Source organism: Lampris incognitus, chromosome 1 (genome assembly GCF_029633865.1).
Source record: "Lampris incognitus isolate fLamInc1 chromosome 1, fLamInc1.hap2, whole genome shotgun sequence".
In the NCBI taxonomy this organism is placed as follows: Eukaryota; Metazoa; Chordata; class Actinopteri; order Lampriformes; family Lampridae; genus Lampris; species Lampris incognitus.
In genome coordinates this window covers 124,563,840-124,591,093 of record NC_079211.1, presented here as the reverse complement: position 1 = coordinate 124,591,093, position 27,254 = coordinate 124,563,840, and the positions used below count along the sequence as shown (strand labels likewise).

Sequence of the window (27,254 nt, the reverse complement as noted above, 5' to 3'; positions counted from 1 at the left end):
TGGCTGTGGACTAAGGAAATTAGATCTTTATCTTCTTGTAAACGTGCATATTTATCTTTTTAATGCCTGTCTCAGAGGTATGCTATTCAAAAGGCTCCTGTAATACGGCTGTACCTGTCACTTCTCATTGAGACCCGGGGCTCTTTTGTGGAACATGGTCAAGTTAATAAAGAAATTCTGTGAAGCAAAGACGACCCAATCGAGCTTTGTGTTGCAAGTAGGTTGTTTCTTTTCACTTTTATTGGATTTGAGAATATCAACAGGAAATAAAGCTTCAGCAGATTGTAATCTGTTTCCAAATTTACATCAGTCTGCTCACCGTGTTCTTTTCAAATTAGCTGACAAAGGCAGAAAAATGATTGTTTATGCCATAGAATAACCAAATGAAAAAAATAAAACAACTCTTAAATAACCAGGTCTCGTGAATAAGTCCTAGGTGTAATTGGCTAGTAAATGGGCGCCATGTTAAATCCTCCGTGAAGAGGTGAAAGCACCGGGTTGCTTCCTCACCACTTCAGACATCTTCATCGGCGAGGCAAAGGTTTGTAAACACACACAGCCATAATGATCATCGCCACCAGCAGGATAACGAAGACACTCACCATTGTAGCTGAAACACGACAACAACAAACTACGCTGCATCATCATCATCACCATCACCATCACCACCATCATCATCAACAGCAAAGATTGTCCTGACGTTTCATCCCGTCTGCTACCCCGTGGGGTGGAGCAGAGACCGAGACGGCTCGGGGTAATTGGCTAGTTACAATTGGGGAGAAAAAGGGGGGAAATTGAAAAAAAAATGTTTTAATTAAAAAAAAGTTGTACCGAGGTGTTGCGCATGCGTACATTAGATTGACGCGTTCTGGTCACAATTAACGTAAATGTGCGCCACGGTTAAGAAATCCGATAAGGCAGGTGAGGACAAATAATCACAACAGGGTGAAACAGCGCGAAGAAGAGTTTCTGTAACAATATGCCACCAGTTTAAAAATGTCCTACGTTTATATTCCTCCATGCCTCAAACAAGGTGTGTCTGACGTAGAGTCTACTGATGAAGCCCGTAACACCTTGTGGGTAAGGAGTCTGAGGCGGAAACGGTACGGAACCATTCCCTCGGTGATGGACACACTTTGCATTTCGAGATAGGCCATGCAGCTGTTTCATCATCGTATAATAACTTACCCAAATTCTGATTTTGTAGGACCACGTAAGGTCTATCGTTCGCTCTAGTGTTCGCCATCTGCCCGCTAACCATTAGGGTGGACGTTAGTATTGTAGTGTTTATTCGGATAAAACGCAGCATCATCGTAAGAGAGATTGGAGGGAGAGTAACGGGAACGAGGCGCACCGTCCTCCGCTGTGATGTCTGGGTCCTAGGGCCGATATTTTACTGAGGCTTTACACTGACCTTTATTCTCCCTGTTCACGTGGTGCTTCATTATGCTCCTGTATTATTGTGTTGTATCACTTTTACTGGGACAAAGTGCACCAGGCTACAATATGGGGGGAAGCCCCAGATGCGGCCAGGATAAACCTGCAAAAGGTGTAGGGATCTCTCTTGGGCATCATATAATGTGAGATCTCTATCCCATCTTTTCGTTAACGAAATGTCAAAGAGCAAGGTGGTATGGATCTAAAGGTCAAGCTCCTTGTGGTTAAACCCATACGACATTATTACTGTGCATGACTGATGTAGATGGCCTTTATCATTCACACGTCTTCAGGATGCACATCATAACAAACACAGCTCTTAATGATGTGCCCAGGGACCCTAAGAGGGGCTGACTTCCATGTTTGGCTTGAAACTGAAATTGCAAGCTTCATGGTCAATGTAAAGAAGGACCAAATAAACAGTATGCATGTATCTATCTAGGCATTATAAAGTTTGCAATTACCATGAAATGATCAGTTCATTTTTAAATTATGCACTGAAGGACACTGTTAGAATAAGATATTCAATGAGACCTCTAATTGTCATTGTGCATCATTGCTGTAATTTTGATCTGCCACCTACAAAAATGGTCAGACAAATGAATAAAGACGGTAGAATATTGGAGGTAAATTCACATTTGTCGAATGAGTGAAATCAGAGGTTGGCGGTCAGGGTTAATGCCACGGTGAAGTGCGTTGCAAATAAAAAATGCACTCAAGTTAAATATCGCCTGAACAGCGACAGCTAGCTGGCCATTGATTTTGATTAAGAGCATTTTAATGAGGTGATTTATCTGCAAATTCAATCCTACTTGGATGATGTTGAAGAGGAAAAGAAAAAGAAAACGCCATCTTAAAAACTGCAAAAGTATTCAGTAGTGTCCACCTCCATAGCCTGGTGTTATGTATGCACACATCGACAGTGCTGCATTTGATTTGGTGCTGTTCTATTGTGCTGGGATCGATTGGTGATGCCTGCGGGCTCTGGGTTGTTTGATCGGGTCTGCCTTTGATGCTGGGTCAGTCTAAATAAAGAATGCCACGGAGAGGTTGTGTCGAGCGACAGCGCTGTGCCCTGACGTGATTTAAAAATACAATATTGGCGACGAGGATGGCTGATATCTCTCTCCCACCACCTGCCCCCTTCCTGGCATTACCTGGCGAGCCTCCGGTACCATGGACTCGCTGGCTACATAGGTTTGAAAATTACATCATCGCCTCAGGGCTCGACGACGTGAGCCAGGCTAGGAAGACGGCTCTGTTGCTACACTGCTTGGGAGCAGAGGGTCATCGTGTGCTCGGGTCTCTGGGGAACGTCACAAGCTTTGCCGAAGCTGTGGGACTTATGAGCACCCATTTCGCTGCTCCACAGAGTGCCCTCCTTCGGCGATTTATATTCCGTCAGCGACACCAACTGCCTGGTGAGTCTGTGCGGCAGTACGTAGCTAATTTGCGAGGGCTAGCTAGCTCATGCAAGTTTGGCGCGCTTCAGGACGAGATGGTTCGTGACCAGCTAATCGAACACACCAACAACGCAAAGGTGCGTGAGACTCTCCTGCTGGAAAAAGACGATCTGCTGCTGTCCAGAGCAATTACCATCGCACTACAGGTTGAGGGAGCAGCTGAGTGTGCTGCTATGCTAAATACACAGCAAGTGGCCACCTCCAGTCAAGCTGCCAACGACTCCTCCCTCTACTCACGGCTGCCCCTCGGGACGCAACCCAACCAGAGCGAGGCGGGCGCCGACTCCACTGGGGACGTCTTGCAACTGCAACGACGGCGTTCTCGGCCCCGCCCTCAACAGTCCTGTGGTAACTGTGGGTCTCGGTCTCATGTTTCAAGGGCTCAGAACTGCCCTGCCCGTGGCCAGACATGCCGTAGCTGCGGTAAGCACAATCACTTTGCCAACGTCTGTCGATCTTCCCCGGCTGGGTCAGAGGGCTACACCCCCCAGTCTTCAACCGCCGTCATTCACAAGGTGAGCTCTGGGCCAATGTCATTCAAATCATGCACAGTCAACATTAATGATGTGTGCATCCCCCTGCTGTTGGACACCGGTGCAAGTGTGTCTCTCCTGAATGTTGATACCTACAGTCAATTTTTCGGTTCACTGCCACTGTCCGCACCCTCAGCTGTCCTCTGTGGGTATGGTGACTCCAAAATCGATCTGGTTGGCTCTCTCCAAGTGACTGTCCGCTATGGAACCAAGCTGGTGCCCAATGCAGTTTTTCATGTGGCACGCCGTGGGGCCAACCTGATGGGCCTGGACCTGTTCTCCGCTCTGGGGTTCTCCCTCTTAGACACAAGGGGGGCAGCAATCCTGACTGTCGCCACACCTTGGCAGCAGAAGTGGCCATCGCTGTTTATGGGGCTGGGCTGCCTCTCCACCTTCACCCATCAACCTCTCCTCAACCCTGCTGTGAAATCTGTCATCCAACCACTGCGCCGCATCCCGTTGGCTCTCCGTGATGGGGTCTCCGCCGAGCTGCAACAACTGCTGGAAGCTGGCATCATTGAACCGGTGGACGCGTCACCTTGGGTCTCAAACCTCGTGGTGGCTAAGAAGAAGTCGGGGGGCCTGCGTGTCTGCGTCAATCTACATGCAGTAAATAAGGCAGTGGTCCCTGATAAGTATCCACTGCCCACCTCAGAAGAACTCACTGCTCAGTTCTATGGCTCTGAGGTGTTCTCCAAGCTCGACCTCAGACAGGGGTACTTACAGGTGCCCCTCCACCCCAGCAGCCGAAACCTCACAGCCTTTGTGACACATGCAGGAGTGTTTCGCTACACCAGGATGCCTTTCGGTCTCAGCTCCGCCCCTAGCTGCTTCCAGAAAATCATGGTCTCCGTGCTGGCTGGCATACTGGGCGTGGCCATTTATCTGGACGATATAGTGGTACACGGGTCCACCAGTGAAATCCACGACAAGCGCCTTAACATGGTCTTCGCAGCCCTGTCCAAGCACAAGCTAACTCTCAATGCTGAGAAATGTGTCCTCTCTGTGCCAGCCATCGACTTCGTGGGGTTCCGGCTGTCAGCGAGCGGTGTAACTCCACTACAATCCAACGTGGACGCCATTCAGGCCATCCCTGAGCCCAGCTCGGCCGCCCAGGTCGCCTCCTTCCTGGGTATGACAAGTTACTACCTGAGGTTTCTTCCCCAGTACTCTGCGACCACAGCCCCCCTGCGCCAGCTGCTGCGTAAGGACGAGCCATGGGTGTGGTCAAAGGCATGCAGTGACGCTGTGCGTGATCTCAAGACTCAACTGACTTCACCACCAGTGTTGGCTCACTTCGACATCTCCAGCTCCACCTTTGTGACCTGTGACGCATCAGCCACAGCGATAGGGGCTGTGCTGTCTCAAACCCAGAACGGTGTGGAGAAGCCCATTGCCTTCGCCTCCCGTGCCCTCAACCTGACCGAGCAGCGGTACTCCGTGGGTGAGCGTGAGGCGTTAGCCTGTATCTGGGCTTGTGAAAGGTGGCACCTCTACCTCTATGGCCGCTCCTTCACCCTCAGGACAGATCACCAGGCCCTGACAGCGCTGCTGTCCACATCTGGGACAGGCCACAAACCCCTGAGGCTGCACCGCTGGTCTGACCGCCTCCGCCAGTACAACTTCAGCCTGCAGTTCACCCCAGGCAGAGACAATGTTGTCGCCGACCTGCTCTCTCGCTCTGTCTCCACCCCAGCTCCACAGACGGACGCTGACTGTGTGGAAAAGGACATTGTCCAAATGCTACACACACCCCTCCAGGCCACTGTCTCTCTGCAGGAGCTGAGGGCAGCCTCCGAACAGGACCCTGTCCTCTCCCAGCTCCGCACCTACATCCAGAACGGCTGGCCTCACAAGGTCCCAGAGGAGCTGGCTGCGTTCGCCCGAGTCAGACAGGAGCTCTCCTGCTGGAACGACACCTGCGTGGCACGTGGGTTTTGCACAGTGGTCCCAGCTGCTCTCCGTGCACGTATTTTGAATACGGCGCATGAAGGCCACCTGGGCATTGTGAAACTGAAACAGCGCTGCCGAGACCTGGTGTGGTGGCCGGGGATAGACAGAGATATTGAGGCTCTGGTGAAGGACTGTTCTGCCTGCCTTGTGAGTGGCAAGACTGGCCACCAGGCTCCCCCACCCCTGCAACCTCTCGCCTGGCCCTCTCAGCCCTGGGAACACCTGCAGTTGGACATTTGTGGTGAGATCCATGGAGTTCCCCACCACCAACGCTTCATGGTGGTCGCCTACGATCTACACTCAAAATGGCCTGAACTCACCACTTCCGGCACTGTGACCTCACAGATCATCATCGACTTCCTGGACTCTCTTTTCTCTCGCTGGGGCCTCCCAAAGGCCATCACCACTGACAACGGCCCTCAGCTGGTCTCTGCTGAGTTCACTGCTTATCTCGAAAGCAAGGGCATCCGTCATATACGCACTGCGTACTACCACCCCCAGGCCAATGGCGGCGTTGAACGTTTTAACCAGTCACTGAAGAACGGCCTCAGAGCACACATGGCCCAAGGGTGCTCTTTCACGCAGGCCATCCGTCACACTCTGCTGCACTATCGGGCCACACAGCACTCGACCACAGGCGTCTCCCCAGCCTCTCTCATGCTAGGCCGGGAACTGTGCATGCCCCTTGACAGGCTCCGCCCCTCCACACCTCAGGCACCTCCCTCTGGGGTCAGAGCCTCAGTCACTCGTCAGCAGACGCGGATGAAGCAACGGTTTGACCAGTCAAAACGAACCAGGGTGCCAGACATCAATGTGTCAGACTGGGTCAGGGTCCGCAGGCCCCACAGGGACAATAAAATGGCTTCATACTGGTCCTCTCCTCTCCAAGTCACCCGTCAGCTGGGCCCAGCCACTTACCTCCTCAGCGATGGCACTCGGTGGCACTCCAGTCGTCTACGGAAGGTGTCAGCTCCGCCACACACAGCTGGTGACACAACCATAGCCATTCCCTCAGCATGGCGAGACGCCCCGGGGCTTCATGCAGCTCCTACACGGGCCCCAGACATTTCTGGGCCTCAGCTTCCCCTGCCATCTCCCTCCCCACCTCGGCCTGCCCAGCCTCAGGCCGCCCCGCGACCTGTTCGCACACGTTTACGCCCTGGCCACCTAGAGGACTTTGTGTCAACCTTTCATGTTTGAAATCCTGCCGGGGGGGGGGGGGGGAATGTTATGTATGCACACATCGACAGTGCTGCATTTGATTTGGTGCTGTTCTATTGTGCTGGGATCGATTGGTGATGCCTGCGGGCTCTGGGTTGTTTGATCGGGTCTGCCTTTGATGCTGGGTCAGTCTAAATAAAGAATGCCACGGAGAGGTTGTGTCGAGCGACAGCGCTGTGCCCTGACGTGATTTAAAAATACAATACCTGGTTCTGCAATGTGCAGAAATAACATGGAGGTTTTTCTTTGAGAAAGCAGCAGGAGCGACAGACAGCTTGTCTGCGCCTACATGTGGACACTTGAGGGGGGGGGGAAGTAGTAAATATCTGCCATAACAAACTGAACCGTCATGATGATGGAAACGTTCAAAGGTTATGTCTTTATAATACTGTCTGTAGCTAAAGCATGGCAGGAGCACTGGTAGGGCCATTTGGCCGGAGTGCAGGGGTCACTGTGCAGGGCATGCAGCACGGCTCTCGTGTGTCTGCTTTGCACGAGTGCTCTAGAAGGACCCTCACTGCAGTGGGCCACACAAAGGGGCTTTGATCTCTGCTTCCCCCCAGCAGCACCTAAATGGAGACGTGTGTGTGTTTCAGTTTATATTCCTATCCTCATTTTACTGGTCCTTGCAACAATCAGGCCCTTCCAAACGGGGCATTTGTGAATAACTACAAGTTGGAGGGGCTGGCTGGGAGGAATGGTTGTGCAGGTGGATGGGTGGGAGTATGCATGTATGCATGCATGTGTTTCTGGTTGTAATAATAAAACATTTTATTGAGAGCATTTGAAAGAACAAAAATCTGCTCCATTGCCTGATTGTCGGTGAATGTGAGACACCGTGACACAGTTTGTTAATGAGAAAGTCCCATCGCGGTGGGGAGTAAAGACACATGAGCCAAGGACGACATGGAGGTGATGAAACGTGGTCTCCTCACGTCATCTCCATAACATCTATCTCATTACCGTTTTTGGGGAAGAGAGAAAAATACAGCTCCATATTTTAAGACATTTAAGGAACTTAATCGCCTGAAAGATGTGTGATTTGATTAAAGTAAAAAAAAAACCACTTTAAGATCGTAATGTACCCACTCCAGGAATAGAAAGAAGAAAAAGACAGATTAAGTAGATTGTTTATATCATTAGTTGTTGGACTTGTCAATTCAGACAAAGTTTGATCACATCATACATACTAACACAGAGTAAAGAGAGATGACATCGCACAACCATTCACTTGCTCGTGACAATATTCTTTCAATATAAATATAGTTTTACATAAGCAAAAATCTGCAACTTTAAACACAAAACTATATATATATATAATCTGGATCATTTTGCTCCTTATTCGTTGAGCACTTTCCCTACCATTGAGTGTTTCTTTAAACAGTTTTATATACGTATATATATATCTGCAGAGAAGTGTGAACAGTCCTTCAGTCAGAGAACACAACGTTTTCTTAATGTGGAGAGGCAACACAACATGTACAACATCCAGGCAGATTTAAGGCAAATCAGGTGAGTTCATCTTAACTGAGGCCATCAAATGTTTTCACAAGCCAATATACTTGACGTTTTACAGCCAATACACCTTGCTTGGAATATGGATATTATGTCACCTGAAAGTACATGATCTATACTTTTTACAAATTTGACGATATAATTCTTTCTGAACAGAACGGTACTGTTTGTTTGGAAGCTTCACTTACCCCCGTTACATGGACGAATAAACGCAACTCCTAATTTTTTCAATACCATTTAGCAGCTGGTATATACAGACGCTTTGAAATATGAAATGCATCTCTGAAAAAAAAAATTGAAAAAACTGCTTTTAGACATTGGCGTTGTCTTGGGTTTGGTCTCACACACCGCCTTATTTGAAAATCTCCTTTTCTGCTGTCCAATACAGATGGAGTTTAAACGTTAGTTGAAGACGTAATGTAAAGCTTAATCTTATCAGAAAAACACATTTGCGTTGGTTTTGGATTTGTTTTAGAATCATCTGCTGGAGAGGGAAATGTAGCAGTGTACCATGAACCCTTGTTCTCAGTAGGACAGCCACATGCCTTCGTATAAAGGCCTTTATTTCCCTTGACGTTGTGTTTCTGTGTGATTAGACATCTGATTTAGGTCAACGGTGGTATTGAGGAAAAAGGCTTCCTGTTTAGATAAATCACAATGTGGTCCCTTACACAGAGAAACCAAGCACTTCAAACTGAAAACATTTGAAAGCTATCGATTTTGTGCTATATTTAAGGTCAGTGGGCTGTAAATGCCTCTTATATATCAGATTTGTGGTATCATTTGTGTATATTGCATTTTAACAGTATATGATCATTACTTTTATTTTCTGTTTCATTATAATGATCTTCCAGTAGAATCTGTTACACGTATTACATTTAGCTATGATACAAGGAATTGCTAAAAAAGAAAAAGAAAAAAAAAGGTCATCTTCATTTCTCTATCTTGAGAAGAGGTTTTGGGGTTTTTTAAGTGCAGAGTTGCCAACTTTGGTAACCGAGCCAGAGGGAGGTTTTGCGTGTGCTTTCATTGGTTGCTCTCGTTCGTCTGTCTGCCGTTCCCTTAACGTTAGACAGCTAATGAAAGCTAGCTGACTTTACAGAGCGCTTATTCAACACGCGCATCGCGCACCAATCAGACAGTAGTTTAAGGTGCCTCTCCACACAAAAGACCCAGTTTTCGAATACTCAGCTGTCTTCTAGACTCAAAGTCGTTCGCTTGGTTTAATCATTACTATATACCTTTGAGACCATTACTATACCAGAGAGAGTTTACGTTCGCCTCTGTTGCTGTCACAGTATTTTGACGTGAGATTTGTCTTGGTGTGGTGTGAGCGTGAAACAGCCTGACAGCGTGAGAGTTGGCAACCCTGCAGTGAGGTGACATGATGTGCATAGCTGAATGGTGGCGATGTACTTACTGTAGGACCTTCAATTGATACTTGAGTCATCAGGAAGAGCTAACTCATGGGTGTCTCTTCATGCTTGTTTTTACTAGTTTACAGTCTATTTACAGCGGTGAAAGCCACATATTTGAAAGCCTGCCTGGATAATATCACGACTAATGAAAATACAAAACATACGTTTATGATTTGGTCGCTGATTAACTTAAAAGGCCTTTTAGGTGAGAGTCTACAAGCAGGAAACACAGGGGGTGTATCCCGCTCGCAGGCTTTTCCAGTTTATCACCTTTCTCTATGTGTCTATGGCACAGGGGCCATGTTGAGGCTCTCTGTGTGGATGTCTAACACAATCCTCTCTGGTCTCAGACATACCGCCAGACGCTGTGGACAACAACAACAAAATGTGATGGTTAGGGAAGACAGCCAAAGGATAGCTTTGCATTTATATCAAATATTGTCAAATCTTCTCTGCATGCAACCATCTATTTCATCAGAGCTGCTGGAGCCCCCTGACCTGTTTGAGAGACCCCGGTGTCCATACTAGCTTGTAGACCATGTAGATTGGGATCCACATGAAGGATGACAAGCCAATGACATAGCCCACTGTGATGCTCCAATCAGGATACTCATAGTCGAACAGGGTAAGCGGTGGAGCTTTCAGCAGGGAGCTCACGATGATGTACTGAGGATAGAGATGAGCAGCTTTGCCAGTAAGCTTTAAGGCGTACTACCCCGGGCATTTTACCATATCTGAATGTAAATTCGGTCTTTATACTTTGGAAATGCTGACAACTTGTTAAGGCAAGCTCAGCTTTTTGCACCAGGTAGAAGAAAAGTAATAAAGGAAAGCATTGTACAGCGACAATGCTAAATGTCAACAACAGGACGAGTGGGCAGATTGATGCAAAAGAGAGACAGATAATACATACAGTGTCTAAAGCATTATAGACAATGGTATACTCGAGAAAAATACTTAAATAAGGACTTTCATAAGCATGGTATGACTGAAAGTCAGCCCCAACCTCAGTCAACTTTGCCTCATCTCTCAATCTCATGCTGAGTATTCATCCACGTCACTCCAGCCTGGTGTCGCCAGCTACGGCTCATTGTTTGATCTTGTTTCCCAAGGGCCACACCGTAAACTGTTCTCCCATTCAGCGTATCATAATACAAGAATGAATTAACATGTTCTGGTGTTGTTTACATGTAGGCTTAGCCGTTAGTGTGTTCATCTCTTACCGCTAAAAACGCCGGACTGATGGCAACCCAGCACACCTTCCAGAATAATCCAGGAGCTTTGCCCAACATGGCTTGGATGTCATTACTAAACCTTTTAATACCTGAAAGCAATTTCAGAGCTCTCAAATACAAACAGGACATACCTCAGCCTCAAAGTTGTACATACTTGGTTTTCACCTTACTTAAAGTATGTATTTTGTTGGTTAGTATTTTTTTTGGCCAAAGTGATTAATTTACATGATAGTTCAAATGCTAACTGAAAGTCACCAAAATGAATTTCTTACCATAGAACCAAGAGACAGCAATGGCCTCGAGAAAACCCACAGCGATGATGGAGCATCCAACCCCAAACTCCTCAAGCAGCTTCACTACATAAGCCCCGCCCTGTCCATAAACAATGCAAACACAAGACTGTAGTCCATTTCAGCAGATATGGGGATTTAATCTCCCTTGTTAGCTAGAAAACAGCAGATTATCAACAGTATTATGTAGTTCACACAACCTACGGCTTTATGAAATGTTTCAGGAAAACCCTTCATGTAGTAGGCACGGGGCGGTTTGACTGTCGGCCTGTTTGGTTTTGATCTAAAACTGGACAACTTTAAATATTACTTACATGAGTAAGGGTGCTTAAAGAGCCCAAAAAACAGACAACTACCAAACCCAGAACAAAAAGCTCCCGTCTGTGTGAGAGATAATCTGGGTATTCGTCCAGTACAGCAGTGATGATCGCCTCCAGTCCACCAAACTGAGACACACGGCAGAGACATGGTGAAAGAGAAACACAAACAATTAAAGTGAACATAAACTTGATCTGTGCCTGATAAGACTCACAGAAATTCCAGATATCACAGAAATTAAAATGACAAAATTCCTTTACTACACTACAGCAGATACACCTTTTTTCAGATTCATATTTTGTGCAGCATGTGAAATCATATTTCCATTGTACTGATAGTGCTTTAAAAGTGGGCAATTCGGCTGTGATGGCACCACAGCCTAGTTTTCATTATGCCTACTATTTCTTTGAGACAGCTTAGGACGTAAGGGCTATACACTGTGACCTACCGTGCTGTCCAGGCCCAAGGTGATCATCATCACAAAAAATATAACGGCAAAAAAGGTGGAGCCCATCATATTGGCGATGGCCTCTGGGTAGGTGATGAAAAGTAGACTCGGGCCTGCAAATATGACGAGAGAGTACTGCAGTGAACGCCATGTAACATTTAAAGGTCTCCCATTTAAAGGTCTTCTCTCCAACCCAGTGGCTCACCTTTATCCCTGGCCACATCCTCCACCTCCACTTGTCTCATCTCCGCCATGTAGCCCAGCACGGTGAAGATCACAAAGCCTGACACAAAGCTTGTCAGACAGTTCACCAAGCTGGTCACAATGGCATCACTGTCAAGGAAGGAAAATACATATAATGTGTGTGTGTGTGTGTGTGTGTGTGTGTGTGGGGGGGGGGTAATCATACCTGTTCATCTTGTCAGAGATAATGGTGAGAACATCTCTAAAATCAACAACTCTCAAATGTGATCTTACAGTTCTGTCACCACTGTCCTGATAGATCTCGGTTTTTGTGTGTGAGACGCAAGGATCATCTGAGCTACAGCCAAAACACACATGCTTCAGATTTACAGACACGACAGCCTTATCAAACCACTGGTAAAACAAGACGGCTCAGTGAAAACGCACCAAGCTGGGCGTCCAGGTAGCGTAGAGGTCTATTCCGTTTCCTACCAACACGAGGATCGCCAGTTCGAATCCCCGGGTTACCTCCAGCTTGGTCGGGCGTCCCTATAAACACAATTGGCCGTGTCCGCGGGTAGGAAGCCGGATGTGGGTATGTGTCTTGGTTGCTGCACTAGCGCCTCCTCTGGTCGGTCGGGGAGCCTGTTCGGGGGGAATAGCGTAACCCTTTACGCGCTACGTCCCTCTGGTGAAACTCTTCACTGTAAGGTGAAAAGAAGTGGCTGGCGACTCCATATGTATCGGAGGAAGCATGTGGTCGTTTGCAGCACTCCCCAGATCGGCAGAGGGGGTGGAGCAGCGACCGGGACGGCTCGGAAGAGTGAGGTAATTGGCCAAAAATACAACTGGGAAGAAAAAAATGGGGGGAAATAAAAAAAAAAACGCACCGAGCTGTAAACGGTGATTTTTTTTCTCTCTCTCTCGCTGGGTTAATCAAATCAAACGTTCACTTGCAGAATGATTTTGTTAGATGAAAACAGTGTTTCTTCAGAAATGTTTTCAGAGAGCAAAAAATCTCCTTGCGAAACACTGTACATTTTAATGAAAAAAGCTGCAGTCAATGAAAGAGTTAATGAAAAAAAATCATTTGGGAAATGATATATTATGTCACTTGCACATCAGGCAGTGCTTGTATATAACAATAAACCATGGCCTGGAGTAGGCTATTGATTTACTGAAATCATAACTACCCTCTTCCACAGACTATCAGAGATACACTCTATGTACAAAAGCATTGGGACACCTGGCCATTACACCTACAGGAGCTTTTATGACATCCCATGGGCATTAATATGGAGTTGCCCCCCCCCCCTTGCAGCTATAACAGCTTCCACTCTTCTGGGAAGGCTTTCCACAAGATTTTGGAGTGTGTCTGTGGGAATTTTTGCCCATTCATCCAGAAGAGCATTTGTGAGGTCAGGCACTGATGTTGGACGAGAAGACCTGGCTCACAATCTCTGTTCTAGTTCATCCCAAAGGTGTTCGATGGGGTTGAGGTCAGTGCTCTGTGTGGGCCAGTTAAGTTCTTCCACACCAAACTCACCCAACCATGTCTTAATGGACCTTGCTTTGTCCGCTGGGGCACAGCCATGCTGGAACAGAAAAGGGCCCTCCCAAACTGTTCCCACAAAGTTGGAAGCATAGAATTGTCCAAAATGTCTTGGTATGCTGAAGCATTAGGATTTCCCTTCACTGGAACTAAGGGGCCTAACCCAACCCCTGAAAAACAACTCTATACCATTATCCCTCCTCTACCAAACTTTACAGTGGGCACAGTGCAGTCAGGCAGGTAATATTCTCCTGGCATCCACTAAACCCAGGCTCGTCCATCAGACTGCCAGACAGAGAAGCATGATTGGTCACTCCACAGAACACGTTTCCACTGCTCCAGAGTCCGGTGGCAGTGTGCTTTACACCACTCCATTCAAGGCTTGGCATTGTGCTTGGTGATGTAAGGCTTGTATGCAGCTGCTCGGCCATGGAAACCCTTTCCATGAAGCTCCCGGCGCACAGTTTTTGTGCTGATGTTAATGCCAGAGGAAGGTTGGAACTCTGCCATTATTGAGTCAACAGAGCGTTGGCGACGTGGTCTGCCACTTCATGGCTGAGTTGCTGTTGTTTCTAAATGTTTCCACTTTTCAATAATACCACTTGCAGTTGATTGTGGATTATCTAGCAGGGAAGACATTTCATGAACTGACTTATTGCAAAGGTGGTATCCTATGACAGTACCACGGTTGAATTCATTGAGCTCTTCAGAACGACCTATTCTTTTACAAATGTTTGTAAATGCAGACTGCATGGCTAGCTGCTTGATTTTATACGCCTGTGGCAATGCACCTGAAAGAAACACCTGAATTCAATGATTAAGAGGTGTGTCCCAATACTTTTGTACGTATAGTGTAAATATCTAGCATAATCATTGTGTTCAGATGAACTGATTCAACTTTGTGTGAATTGGAACGGTACATTTAGTAAGTACTGTTGGACTTGCAATTTACCAAGAGATTAATTTTTCATCAACAAGCTCAATGGTCATGACCATTTTCCGACAACATTGAAAAAGGGAGGGCGTTCGGTAGTGTAGCGGTCTATTTCATTGCCTACCAACACGGGGATCGCCGGTTCGAATCCCTACGTTACCTCCGGCTTGGGCGGGCGTCCCTACGGACACAGTTGGCTGTGTCTGCGGGTGGGAAGCCGGATGTGGGTATGTGTCCTGGTTGCTGCACCTCCTCTGGTCGGTTGGAGAGCCTGTTAAGGGGGCTGGGGAACTGGAGGGAATAGCGTGATCCTCCCACGCGCTATGTCCCCCCGGTGAAACTCCTCACTGTCGGGTGAAAAGAAGCAGCTGGCGACTCCACGTGTATCGGAAGAGGCATGTGCTAGTCTGCAGCCCTCCCTGGATCGGCAGAGGGGGTGGAGCAGCAACCGGGACGGCTCGAAAGAGTGGGATAATAGGCCGGATACAATTGGGGAGGAAAAAGGGGGAGAAATGTTTGATAAAGGGAATTGTTTTTCACTAAATAAGTGAACTTTAACAATTAAGTAAGGCTGACACGCAAAGTACAGTAATCCTTAGATGTAGCACACCTTCAAAAAATGTTACAAAACATATTAAAGTAAGATACTGAGCATGCAACGCATCTCAGCCAAAATTGTTTTAATCAATACGTTGCCTTTTGGTGTTCTGTCCCATTTTTTGAAGACGAGTGAGCCTTACTTCATAATTAACAAGGTCTACCGATGAGGAACATGTGCATAAATTGTGTCCTGAAATACAACAGTTTTTTTATATTGATGATCATGTTTCTGAAATGTGTTTTGCACAGATCTGATCATCTCTAAGGTTATGAAACGGTTAGCACGAGTGGGAAAAAAGTTGTCAAAACGACAGCGACATGTTTCGGGTTCATTCTGTGGCCATGTTCTATGCTGACCTCTCAAAGTGGCTTTGCACCACTTCCTCACGTTAGCCACTAATCGCATTAGCCACACACAACACTAGTCATACTGGGAGCTTAAAATTTGATTTCTTCCGCCGAATAAGTCCAACATATAGTATTCACCACTCCCTGTTCTAACGTCATTGTCTCATCCGTTTCAGCTTATTCATTCAACACATCTACAGTAATCACCGCTGATCTTCTTGAAGATCCCTCTTCCAAGCGAATGCTACAGCCTTTGTAATGAAGCCTGCAGCAATCTCAAGACTGAAAAAGGGAATGTGTATGTCCATGAATGTTTATACCAGAGTGTATAGAGCATACTCATGTGTTTGCCATTCATTCAGTTGGATCTTCTTTTTTTCCTGTTCATCACTGACAAGGTTCATATGGCTAACCGTATCACACTATATGTATTTTCAATTATGAATGAAGTTCTAGATGTGCACTGCATCACTGTTACTGAATGTAATATTCGTTTCTTACCGATAGCAGTTGTTTGTGAATGGGTTGTAGCTGGAGAGGGCCAGCAGCACCCCAAATCCGGGCCCCAAAGAGAAGAATATTTGAGCGGCAGCATCTACCCACACCTACAGAGAGCATTAAGACTCATTAGACAGCAACGTCTTCCCAACTTCATTATGCCCGCTGTCGCTGTCACCTTTGCTTCAAGTTTTTGAGATGTGGGAGTTGACCGAAAGTGAGAGGGATATGTGATCTACGACCAAACTGCTAAATCCATATTTTTGAGGCTCATGCCATGTGAGGCTGTGTGCTTAGCAATATTAGTCAAGTTGAAAAGCTCCGTGGTAGCCTTATAGAAATCTAGTTGCCACAGCTGTACACAACAAGATCTGAAGAGCAGCAGGCATGCGGCAGAAAAGAGAAGAGGGAGCGTTGGGTATGGGGAGTGAGCTAGAAAGAGAAGCCTTTGTTAATGGGGAAAAAAATCTAAACCAATTATGCATCTTATTATCCTGGTCTGTGGCTTATTTATGCATCTCATCTCATCTCATACATATTCCCTGGATCCAAAGCACTCACACGCGCGCACCTAACAACTGCACTGGACACAGTGGACAGCCCTGGGACATTCAGCAAGCCTCACCACGCAAATTCTCAAGGAACAAAAACAACACTTTGGCCATTTTTCTCTCCTTAAAATATATTTCATCCCATTCTTGTGCAGTGTGCACCCAGCTAAAAGCCAACTCTGCACCACTTACGCTGGTTTCAAGGAGCTTCCCCCACTGCGGTTTGAGATAAAACACTACACCTCTCCAGGCCCCTGGCAGCGTGGCGCCACGGATCAGCAGAACAAACAGCACCACGTAGGGCAAGGTTGCAGTCACCCACACGACCTTGCATGGCAGGGAGAGACAGAGAGAGACAGAAATGGAGGTGGGGGGCAAAAGGAGAAAGGAGGGAGTGACAAGAGATACCTTAATGGTTGAAGTAATATGTAGCATGTGGTAGTAGAGCATCCACAATGTGTGTTACCTTGCCTGAAGTTTTCACCCCCTTCCAGAGGCTGAAATAAACTATGGTGAAGATGAGAAAAAGGCAGAGCATCAGCTGCCAGCGAACACCCCCAACGTTACGCAGCCCTGAGGACTTGTGGATCTCAAGAACATTTCTCCTGTTCAGGCAAAACACAAAAATAATCAGCGAGTAGATATCACAGAAAGGGCTACTCCTTATCCAAAAATCTTCGGTCGTTATCGATGACATGCATTCGGAGCCTCTCTTTCTCTCTCTCTCTCTCGCTATATATATACAGTGCATCCGCAAAGTATTCACACCCCTTCACTTTCCCCACATTTTGTTATGTTACAGCCTTATTCCAAAATGGATTAAATTCCTTTTTTTCTCATCAATCTACACACAATACCCCATAATGACAAAAGCGAAAAAGTTTTTGTAGAAACTTTTACAAATTTATTAAAAATAAAAAACTGAAATATTGCATGTACATAAGTATTCATACCCTTTACCCAGTACTTGGTTGAGGCACCCTTGGCAGCGATTACAGCCTCAAGTCTTCTTAGGTATGAAGCTACAAGCTTGGCACACGTATATTTGGGGTATTTCTCCCATTCTTCTCTGCAGATCCTCTCGAGCTCTGTAAGGTTAGATTGGGAGCGTTGCTGCACAGCTATTTTCAGGTCTTTACAGAGATGTTCAATGGGGTTCAAGTCTGGACTCTGGTTGGGCCACTCAAGGACACAGACTTGTCCTGAAGCCACTCCTTCATTGTCTTGGCTGTGTGCTTAGGGTCATTGTCGTGTTGAAAGGTAAACCTTCGCCCCAGTCTGAGGTCCTGAGCGCCCTGGAGCAGGTTTTCATCAAGGATCTCTCTGTACTTTGCTCCATTCATCTTTCCCTCGATCCTGACTAGTCTCCCAGTTCCTGCCGCTGAAAAACATCCCCACAGCATGATGCTGCTGCCACCCCCATGCTTCACTGTAGGGATGGTATTAGCAAGGCGATGAGAGGTGCCTGGTTTCCTCCAGACGCGACGTTTGGCATTCAGGCCAAAGAGTTCAATCTTGGTTTCATCAGACCAGAAAACCTTGTTTCTCATGGTCTGAGAGTCCTTTAGGTGCTTTCTGGCAAACTCCAAGCGGGCTGTCATGTGCCTTTTACTGAGCAGTGGCTTCCGTCTGGCCACTCTACCATAAAGGTCTGATTGGTGGAGTGCTGCAGAGATGGCTGTCCTTCTGGAAGGTTCTCCCATCTCCACAGAGGAACGCTGGAGCTCTGTCAGAGTGACCATCAGGTTCTTGGTCAGCTCCCTGACCAAGGCTCTTCTCCCCCGATAGCTCAGTTTGGCTGGGCGGTCAGCTCTAGGAAGGGTCCTGGTGGATCCAAACTTCTTCCATTTACGAATGATGGAGACCACTGTGCTCTTCGGGACCTTCAAAGCTGTAGAAATTTTTTTTGTACCCTTCCCCAGATCTGTGCCTCGATACAACCCTGTCTCGGAGGTCCACAGACAATTCCTTTGACTTCATCGCTTGGTTTCTGCTCTGACATGCACTTTCAACAGTGGGACCTTATATAGACAGGTGTGTGCCTTTCCAAATCATGTCCAATCCATTGAATTTACTACAGGTGGACTCCAGTCAAGATGTAGAAACATCTCAAGGATGATCAGTGGAAACAGGATGAACCTGAGCCCAATTTTGAGTGTCATAGCAAAGGGTGTGAATACTTATGTACATGCAATATTTCAGTTTTTTATTTTTAATAAATTTGCAAAAATTTCTACAAAACCCTTTTCACTTTGTCATTATGGGGTATTATGTGTAGATTGGTGAGAAAAAAAAAGGAATTTAATCCATTTTGGAATAAGGCTGTAACATAACAAAATGTGGGGAAAGTGAAGGGGTATGAATACTTTCCGGATGCACTGTATATACATATATATATGCAACTCCCTTTTAATCACACTTATGTGCACTTACGTGTAAAACTCCTCTGCTGGAGACCTGGAGGAGTTGGTCCAGGTGACGTTGTGTATGCCAAAGTAATTGGTGCAGTCAGGGGTGTTCCACACGTTGTCACAGTTTGTCCAAGGCAAGACACTTGAGAAAGAGGAGTAGAAGTAGAAGAGGGCCCAGGCGATGATGGTGTTGTAGTAGAAGGACACGTAAAGGGCAATGATGCAAATCGCGTACCCTATACCTGGAACAGGGAAGAAACTCTTATAGAGGGGGAATTCACCACTTGCATAAGTCGATTCACACGCGCGCACGCGCACGCAGGCACACACACACACAGCAGGTACTGATGCATTACTTCTTATAGGAGTGCACACGAGTGATTATCTGCAATCTGTAAATGCGACTGGGAAAACATGTGCAGCGGTCAGACTATTAACGTTGAACAAAATATCAAGGGATATAAGAAGAAAATAGGGAAATAATTACTCTTACTCTTGAATGAAATGATAACTGATTTATGAATATCTCAAAACGATTCAGAAGTGTTTTGATGATGTATTCTACAGATTTGCATTATCTATATTGTGTTAATGGGAGATTGTGTTGTGTTATTGTAGTTGTAAGTACAGTAGTGTTTGCACCAAATTTGTGACAGATTACAATTTAAAAATCCTCCTCTTGATTTAGACGGAGAGACAATCCTTCAATGATCGATGTCCAAATGTATGCTGTGGATAGACTGAATGTCATGTGGAGCCTTTGAAAACGCAGAGGGAAGGAAAGGGAAGAGGGAACAAGAAAGACAGGGTAGACAGGGTGAGAGGGCTCACCTTTGAAAATGGGACAGATGTGTTTCCATATAGATATGGCTCCGGTTCTGTGGAATTGTCCTAGTGCCAGCTCCATGTAAAATAGTGGGACGCCACCGAAGATGGCCATCAAAATGTAGGGAATAAGAAAAGCCCCTGCACAGACATCCACATCGGTACACGTTTATGTTAAATGTGCTTGTTTGTTTTTCAATTAGGACATTACGACCTTAGTTTAACTGCACACTTTGAAACTCAAGCCTTTCATATAATGCATGACTATCTATGTTTTCCATAAACATCAAACCAAATAACCACAATCGAAGCAATACCTTAAAAATACCTCTGTGGGGAATAGATGGAGTCATAAATACAAAATAACCTCTATTTCTCTCTCTCTCTCTCTCTCTCTCTCTCTCTCTCTCTCTCTCTCTCTCTCTCTCTCTCTCTCTCTCTCTCTCTCTCTCTCTCTCTCTCTCTCTCTCTCTCTCTCTCTCTCAGACAGATAGATAGATTCACTATTGTCTATGGTGCTGAGCCTGCTGTGCCTCCCATACTTGTTAATAAGAGGTTTTTTCCCTCTATACAACAATACCTGACCTAGTGCACACTTCAGCACCATGGACAGTCTTAAACATGATCAAAAACCAACTTCATTTATCAACTTCATCATTAACGAACGAATTTCGGTTGAATTTGAAAAGCCAACCTCAGCATCAGGTGTTCAACTAGTCAGCCTATGTGGTATAAACCATTACATATGTGTGTGTGTGTGTGTGTGTGTGTGTGTGTGTGTGTGTGTGTGTGTGTGTGTGTGTGTGTGTGTGTGTGTGTAATCCAGTGATTCAAGTACATTTTTTACAGCTGATGATTGCACATAGTAGCATGAAACAGGCTTGTACTGTCTAATTAAAAAAATACTTTAATCACTGGATTATTTTGTTCGTTTGTTGAGCACTTCCCTATCGTTGAGGGTTTCATTTAATAAAGTTATATATATATATAGATAGATAGATAGATAGATAGATAGATAGATAGATAGATAGATAGATAGATAGATAGATAGATAGATAGATAGATAGTTAGATAGATACACACACACACACACACACACACACACACACACACACACACACACACACACACACACACACACACACACACACACACACACACACACACACACACACACTTTTTAAACACCAACATCAACGTTTCGAAAAAGAAAAGAAAAAAAGACCTTACCTCCACCGTTTTGGTAACAAATGTATGGAAATCTCCAAACGTTTCCCAGATCTACTGCAAAGCCAATGACAGAGAGGAGAAAGTCCATCTTTTTGCTCCACTTGTCTCTGGAGTCGGTCTGGGTGAGGACCGGGACCGGGACAGCGGAGTTGTTGTAGCCGGGGTGAGGGGAACCCTGACCGCTCGGGTTCCCCGCTGCCGCCGCTGCCTCTTTTCCGGACATGGTAGAGATGGCGAACTGTCAAAAGTAAAGTCCGCCGCCTGTTTCAACTTTCCAAAGCAAGCTGCAGCATGAGAGCAAGGGAGGATTTCTCCTCTAATGAGTGATGAGTGGGAGGAGTTGGAGAAGGAGGTACCACGGAGATGATCCTGGGGAGGGGTGTGTGTGTTTGTGTTTGTTAGGGGGGGTCACCTGTGGGAAGAAGACATCGGTGTGTCCTCATCTAGAGGCCCTCCTGTCAAAGCGATTACGTTACGGTTAACTTTACTTTGCAGCGGCTTACTGGTCGTACTGGTGTGCTTGAATTAAAGCAACATGAGCAAAACCTTTGTCTGTCAAACAACAAATGACAGTGTCGTTGCTTTGGATGCCATGCAATGTGGTTCATTCTAAAAAAAAATTAAAAACTTACACTGATTTTAGATAATATATGTGTTACACTCCAGATAACGAGAGAGACGTGATCAGGTCCCCGCCTATCGCTTTTAACAAGAAACCCGTCATCAGAAAACAAAAGAAAAAGAAAAAGAAAACCCCAAAGCAAAACAAAAACAGAGACGTCGAAAGAACATCTTATATACTGTACATTGCTTATTTCAGCATAGACAGTATCTCCTCTCTTCAGGCATGTTTTGGTTGCACTGACTGGCAATGTTTTTATGATGCTTGCGATGATATTGATGAACTTTCTGACACTATCTCGTCTTACATCACATTCTGTGTTGACTCAGTTATCCCAACTAAAAAAGTTGTTACTTACCCGAACAACAAACCTTGGATAACTAAAGAGCTCAAATCGGTTATTAATAAAAATAAAGGATCTTTTACACCGGCGATCCTCTCGAGAAAAATGCTGTCCAGAGAAGTGAGGAATAAAATAGCTAAGGCCAAAATGGGGTGTAGGAAAAAAAATAGAAATGCAATATAGCAGTTGTGATATTAGAGCAGCCTGGCAAGGGATCGAATCAATGGCACCTCCATTAACCAATATGCAAGCGAAACCAAGCAACTTATCAGTGTTAATGAAGTGAAGGATGCTGATCTGTCAAACACTTTTAATCCTTTTTTCTCTCGCTTTGAAAGCTCTGATTTTACTCATGTTTCCAGGTTAAGGGAGTCCCTTGTACCTCAGAATAATATTGTGATATCTCAAGAACGTATCCACCGCCTTATTTTACAAAATGAACACAAGGACTCTGCGCTATTGTGCTGACCAGCTCAGGGAGGTCTTCCCTAAACTCTTTCAGATGTGTGCCGACTGTTGCCAGTTACCTTCAATCTGGAAAACTTCCCCTATAATCCTTATTCCAAAATAGAAAATTTCCAGAGAACTAAATGAGTTCAGACCTGTTGCACGTACATCACTTGCAATGAAAAACTTTGAGAAAAGATGAGGTTGTCTCCCTGGTTGATGGGAAACTAGACCCCTTGCAGTTTGCTTATCAAGCCGGCAAGGATGTGGAGGATGCAAAACGCTTCATCCTTGACAAAGTATATAAGCACCTGGAGAAACCCAATTCTCGTGTGAGACGTTTATTTGCTGACTTCTCTTCGGCTTTTAACAAGATGCAACCTCACATTTTGATCGAGCGTCTTGCTTCTTATTTTAATTTACCTGATCAGCTTTTAATGTTGCTTTTAAACTTTTTACCAGACATAACCCAGCAGGTTTTAGTTAACGGAGTTATGTCCAATGTACTGGTTTCAAACAGGGGCTCACCACAGGGTTGTGTTCTTTCCCCCTGCTTTTTATTTTGTATGCAGACAGCTGCAGGTCTTCTAAAGAGGTTAGTTACCTGGTGAAATTCTCTGACGATACCGCACTTTTGTCTCTTCTTCAGGGCTCAGAGTCAGATCATGGTTGTGCCCTACCTGTCTTTGTTAATTGATGCGATGATAACTTCCTTGACCTTAATGTGTCAAAAACTAAAAACGTATCATTGATTTTAGGAAGAACAGTGATATACCCAAAGCTAGCACTATACATGGCGAGGATGTTCGTATTGTTGACACTTATAAGTACTTGGGAACCGTGTTCGACTCCCAACTCAAGTTCGATGTGAACACAGATTTAATTGTCAAGCGTGGACAACAAAGAATTCACTTAATGCGGACGCTTAACTTCTTTAATGTCTGTAACACCATCTTATTTTTTTACCAGTCATTTATTGAAAGTATTTTTCCTCTATTTGTTGGTTTAATGGGTTGACCGTGAAGGACAGGAATAGCCTAAACAGTACGGTCTGCTCCAAAATAATGTGAGTCCAAAAGAGAAACTTCTGCTCCCTCTGGGAGAAACGTGTGGCCCAGAAAGCAAAAAGAATTATTAGCCAATCTGATCACGTCCTGTCCAGGGAAATCACTGTAATGCCCTCAGGCCGGCGCTATAAAGCGCCCCCTTGGAAAACGAATAGGTCCTTCATTCCTTCTGCTATTAGCCTGTTAAATGATGAGAGTAGTCATTTTAAATAAATGCTTTATATGTCAAAGCTGAACCACAGGATTGGACTCAAAACGCAGACTCAGTCTCAGTTCACAAAAATCGGTCTTTTTAATCAGAATGAGGTCGGTACACAGGTGATCGAATAACAAGGCAACAGTGTCCAAATCGGCAGGCGAAAGGCGAGGTCGAAAAGGCAAAAAAAAAAAAAACAGGTAAGGAAACTATAGGGCTTAAGAAACTCACACAAGGGGGGAAAAATGCTGGAACGCTGTCACAAGGAACAAGACGAACTGGCACAGAAGGAAGGCAACACCAAGACTACATACTCTGAAGGAGGGGAGACAATGAGACACAGGTGCAACACATTAGGGCAGGGCAGGTAATCACACAGGAGGGAGACACATGAGGGCAGGAAGTAAAGGACCTGAAACGAGACAAGAGGTGAGTATCAAAATAAAACAGGAAGTACAAGATAAAGAACACTGGGGGAAACAAAAAGATAACTTAACTATCCAGACGGGGCGTGACATTATATTTTTTTAACCACAATAGTTGGTTTATACCTTGTTCGTTTTCCCCATGGCTTGTGGGCCTGCACGTTCACTTGGGGAATGTAACGTGCAATGCATCTTAGAATGCTACATTTATTTATCTATTCTTTTAACTTATATGAATTTTTACCCTTCGCCTGGTCCTCGTGTGAGTCTGCATGCAAGGCCACACGAGAGTGACAGTGTGCATCTCTTGCCCATGTACTGATCTGTCTATTGTCTCTGACATACTGATGATTGCCACTTGTCTGTGAGTTTGTGTATGGTCTGTGTAGATTGTAAAACCGAATTGCCCTTCTTGGATAAATAAAGTTGTCTGAATCTGAATGATATTTATATATTTTCTCCTGCTGGTGGTGTTAGATTAAACACCGCTATTTGAAATAATTCTGCTCTTATATTGGGTTCATTCCATTTTCATTACTTTGTACATTTATTGTAAAGGTATGACTGTGGCAAAACAGTTTTTCATTTGGGATTAATAAAATATAGATGACTGTTACATAACCCGTTGAAAGTAAACTTCATCACCATTGACACTGAGTAATGTGGATTGCCCACAACCCACCACAGTCCAACAGTGTACTGAAATAAAAATTCTGGAGAAATTTTGAGTGTGCCTGCTGCTTGGTGCCGTCATAGCTCGTAAAGTACAAGTCGTCTCGACATTTTTATTTTTTCAAAATGAGCATCATTTACAAGGCTTCAGTGAAGACGCTGATGTGTACCTACTGTTTACGGTACAGGAGCTGTTGCAGTTTAAAAACTGCCATCAACTCTGACAAGAACTTCAGAGCTCAGCTTAACATGGCAGTCTATGGGAGTTTTGGTCAGCACTCTGCTTGGAGGCGATTTATTCCAAGACTGTAAGTCGTGTCACAATGAGAGTCACACTGGGTGAGAGAGAACACATTTCTCTACGTTTTAATATTGTAACGTGCATGGATAAGAAGACACGCTGGCCGCTGGCTCGCGGGCCTGAACCTCTAGTCTAGCGGTTAGCGATGTCTCCTGCGGTGCGGGCGACACGGGTTCGCTTCCCGGCCGCGGCAGTTCCTGGGGTTGCGTCGTCCCCCGAATTCGCTACAATATACAACATTTCCCCGGTGGTTGGAAACTGTGGGAATTAAGAGAGGTGTTGTGGGTACATTTTCAGGGATGGCAGTTAGAGTGTGGGTCATGTGACCATACTCTAGCTCTGAACATTCCACGACCATTATAAACCATGAAACGGTCTAAAAAAGCATAAAAAACTTCGATTTCACAAAAAAACGTACTACATATCAAGATATCGATTTAACTCAACAAAGTCTATAGTCTTGTGACCCGTTTCAACCATATGTTTATGTTAAACTATGACGACGTAATGTGGCTCCAAAAGGGGTGGATTTGTTCATTTTCACGATGACTTCCCATTGCATTTCTATGGGGAATTTTTCGCAGTTTTTTGTGATTTTCGTCACCATGGTTTCTCGAATCACTAAGAAAAGCTATGGCACGCCACTCCCGATCGGACTGCACGTTTTGGTGTATAATTTGCGGGGGCGGGACTAATTACGTGGCGAAATTTGTACGGAAGAAGAATAAGTATCGGAATAAGTGTGTCTGCTTTGCACAGCAGGCACATAATTATTCATAATAGCATCACAACACACTGACACCAAACATAAAATGGGCAACATTCAGTTTGAATATGACTATGAAACATTAATGATAAGGCTCTGAATGTGGGTTTTTATTAAGTATCCGTCTGAATATTCTTTCAGGGTAAAATTTTCCAAGCTATTTTCCAGTATCAAACTGTGCCAGAATACGTTCAGTTTCAAAAGTCTCTCTGCCATTTAAGAAATTAAAAACAAAATGTTGTGAAAACAGTGAATAGGTGTAATTGTCATCCTAGAGATCCACGGAATCGTTGTTTGGACCTATATTTAATAAGAAAGCTTGGCACCTTAACACTAACTTAAACTTGCCGTGTCCGGGTGGCGTGGCAGTCTATTCTCCAAACCATATAACATAGCTGGTCTCACAACCATCTTGTAAACTTTCCCTTTAACTCTTGCTGATACCCTTCTGTCGCAAATCACTCCTGACACACTTCTCCACCCACTCCAACCTGCCCGCACTCTCTTTTTCACCTCTCTACTGCACTCCCCCACTCACCCGTTAGCTAGGGACTAACGTGTCTTATTAGTAGTTTACAGTCGTCACCCTCCCCGGAAGCGCGCCCTCGCGCTTGTTCTTCCCGCGCTCCGAAGAGACTTCTGAGGATCTGCACACTTCCGGATCCCACCGCTGCCACCAATGTAACCGGTTATTTTCTTGCCCGGTGCGAGATTCGATACGGGGTGTACTGCACCACAAGGCGACATCACTAACCGCTCGGCTAAAGGGTCAGACCCGTTAGCTAGGGACTAACGTGTCTTAATAGTAGTTTACAATATGTTAGCAGTCAGTTTTAAACTAGGAAATCGGGGTAGATTGCTCTTCGTCCACAGCAACATGGGGATTATTCTGCCCACAAACAGTTGCTGTTCCTAGAACATTTTTTTTGTTATGTACTCTTCTAGGTGTCTTTGAACCTAAGAGGGGTTTTAACCTATCTGGCTCTCAAGGTCAGACTCACAGCTCTAGGGGTTATAGGCTGTTCAGTAGACATCGGTGGAGTGTTTGTAGTTGGCTGGATTACAGGCTGGGCTTGTGGGCTGATCTCTCCTGTTGATCCAGGAACTCCTCATCGTGCTGTTCCGGTGTAGCTGAGGAGGGTGATTCTGGGACAGCCTGAACATGTCTGCAATTCCGACGATTGACTGTTCCAGTATCTGTTCTGATCACATAGGATCTCAGCTCGAGAGATTTACCTATGACTTTGGCTAGTGTTTTCCAATCCTTCTCTCCATCCAGTTTGACTCATGCTCTGACCAGGGTGTAGCTCAGGCAGAGCATGTGCTGAATGTCGGCGGTTATAGAAGAACTGGTAGGCTTCTTTAGCTTTGTTGCCCCTCTGAAGCACTTGTTCATGGCTGATGTGCGTAGGCTGCAGCTTCTCATCCAGCATAGCGAGTGTTGTTCGGATC

At 45.4% G+C, this 27,254-nt stretch overlaps 1 protein-coding gene across 1 annotated transcript; it reads right to left on the bottom strand.

Annotated features, from left to right (window-relative positions):
- Positions 1–9,824: 9,824 nt before the first annotated feature.
- slc6a4b (solute carrier family 6 member 4b) lies at positions 9,825–21,186 on the bottom strand. The gene is made up of 13 exons (XM_056274767.1): positions 20,964–21,186; positions 19,740–19,874; positions 18,931–19,150; positions 16,964–17,102; positions 16,690–16,824; positions 15,950–16,053; positions 12,037–12,164; positions 11,832–11,944; positions 11,380–11,511; positions 11,048–11,147; positions 10,764–10,864; positions 10,039–10,206; positions 9,825–9,905 (listed from the first exon to the last, which is right to left on the bottom strand). Exons 1-13 carry the CDS (start codon positions 21,184–21,186, stop codon positions 9,825–9,827), a joined length of 1,779 nt encoding a protein of 592 aa, XP_056130742.1.
- Positions 21,187–27,254: the final 6,068 nt, after the last annotated feature.

Bases quoted from the DNA above. Each gene is read 5' to 3' on its own strand.
- slc6a4b (XM_056274767.1), bottom strand. From the start codon at position 21,186: ATGTCCGGAAAAGAGGCAGCGGCGGCAGCGGGGAACCCGAGCGGTCAG. The intron at 19,151-19,739 runs GTGAGCCCTCTC...TCCCTGTTCCAG, and splicing joins CATCTGTCCCATTTTCAAAG to GTATAGGGTACGCGATTTGC. The intron at 17,103-18,930 runs GTAAGTGCACAT...TTGCCTGAACAG, and splicing joins CCAGCAGAGGAGTTTTACAC to GAGAAATGTTCTTGAGATCC.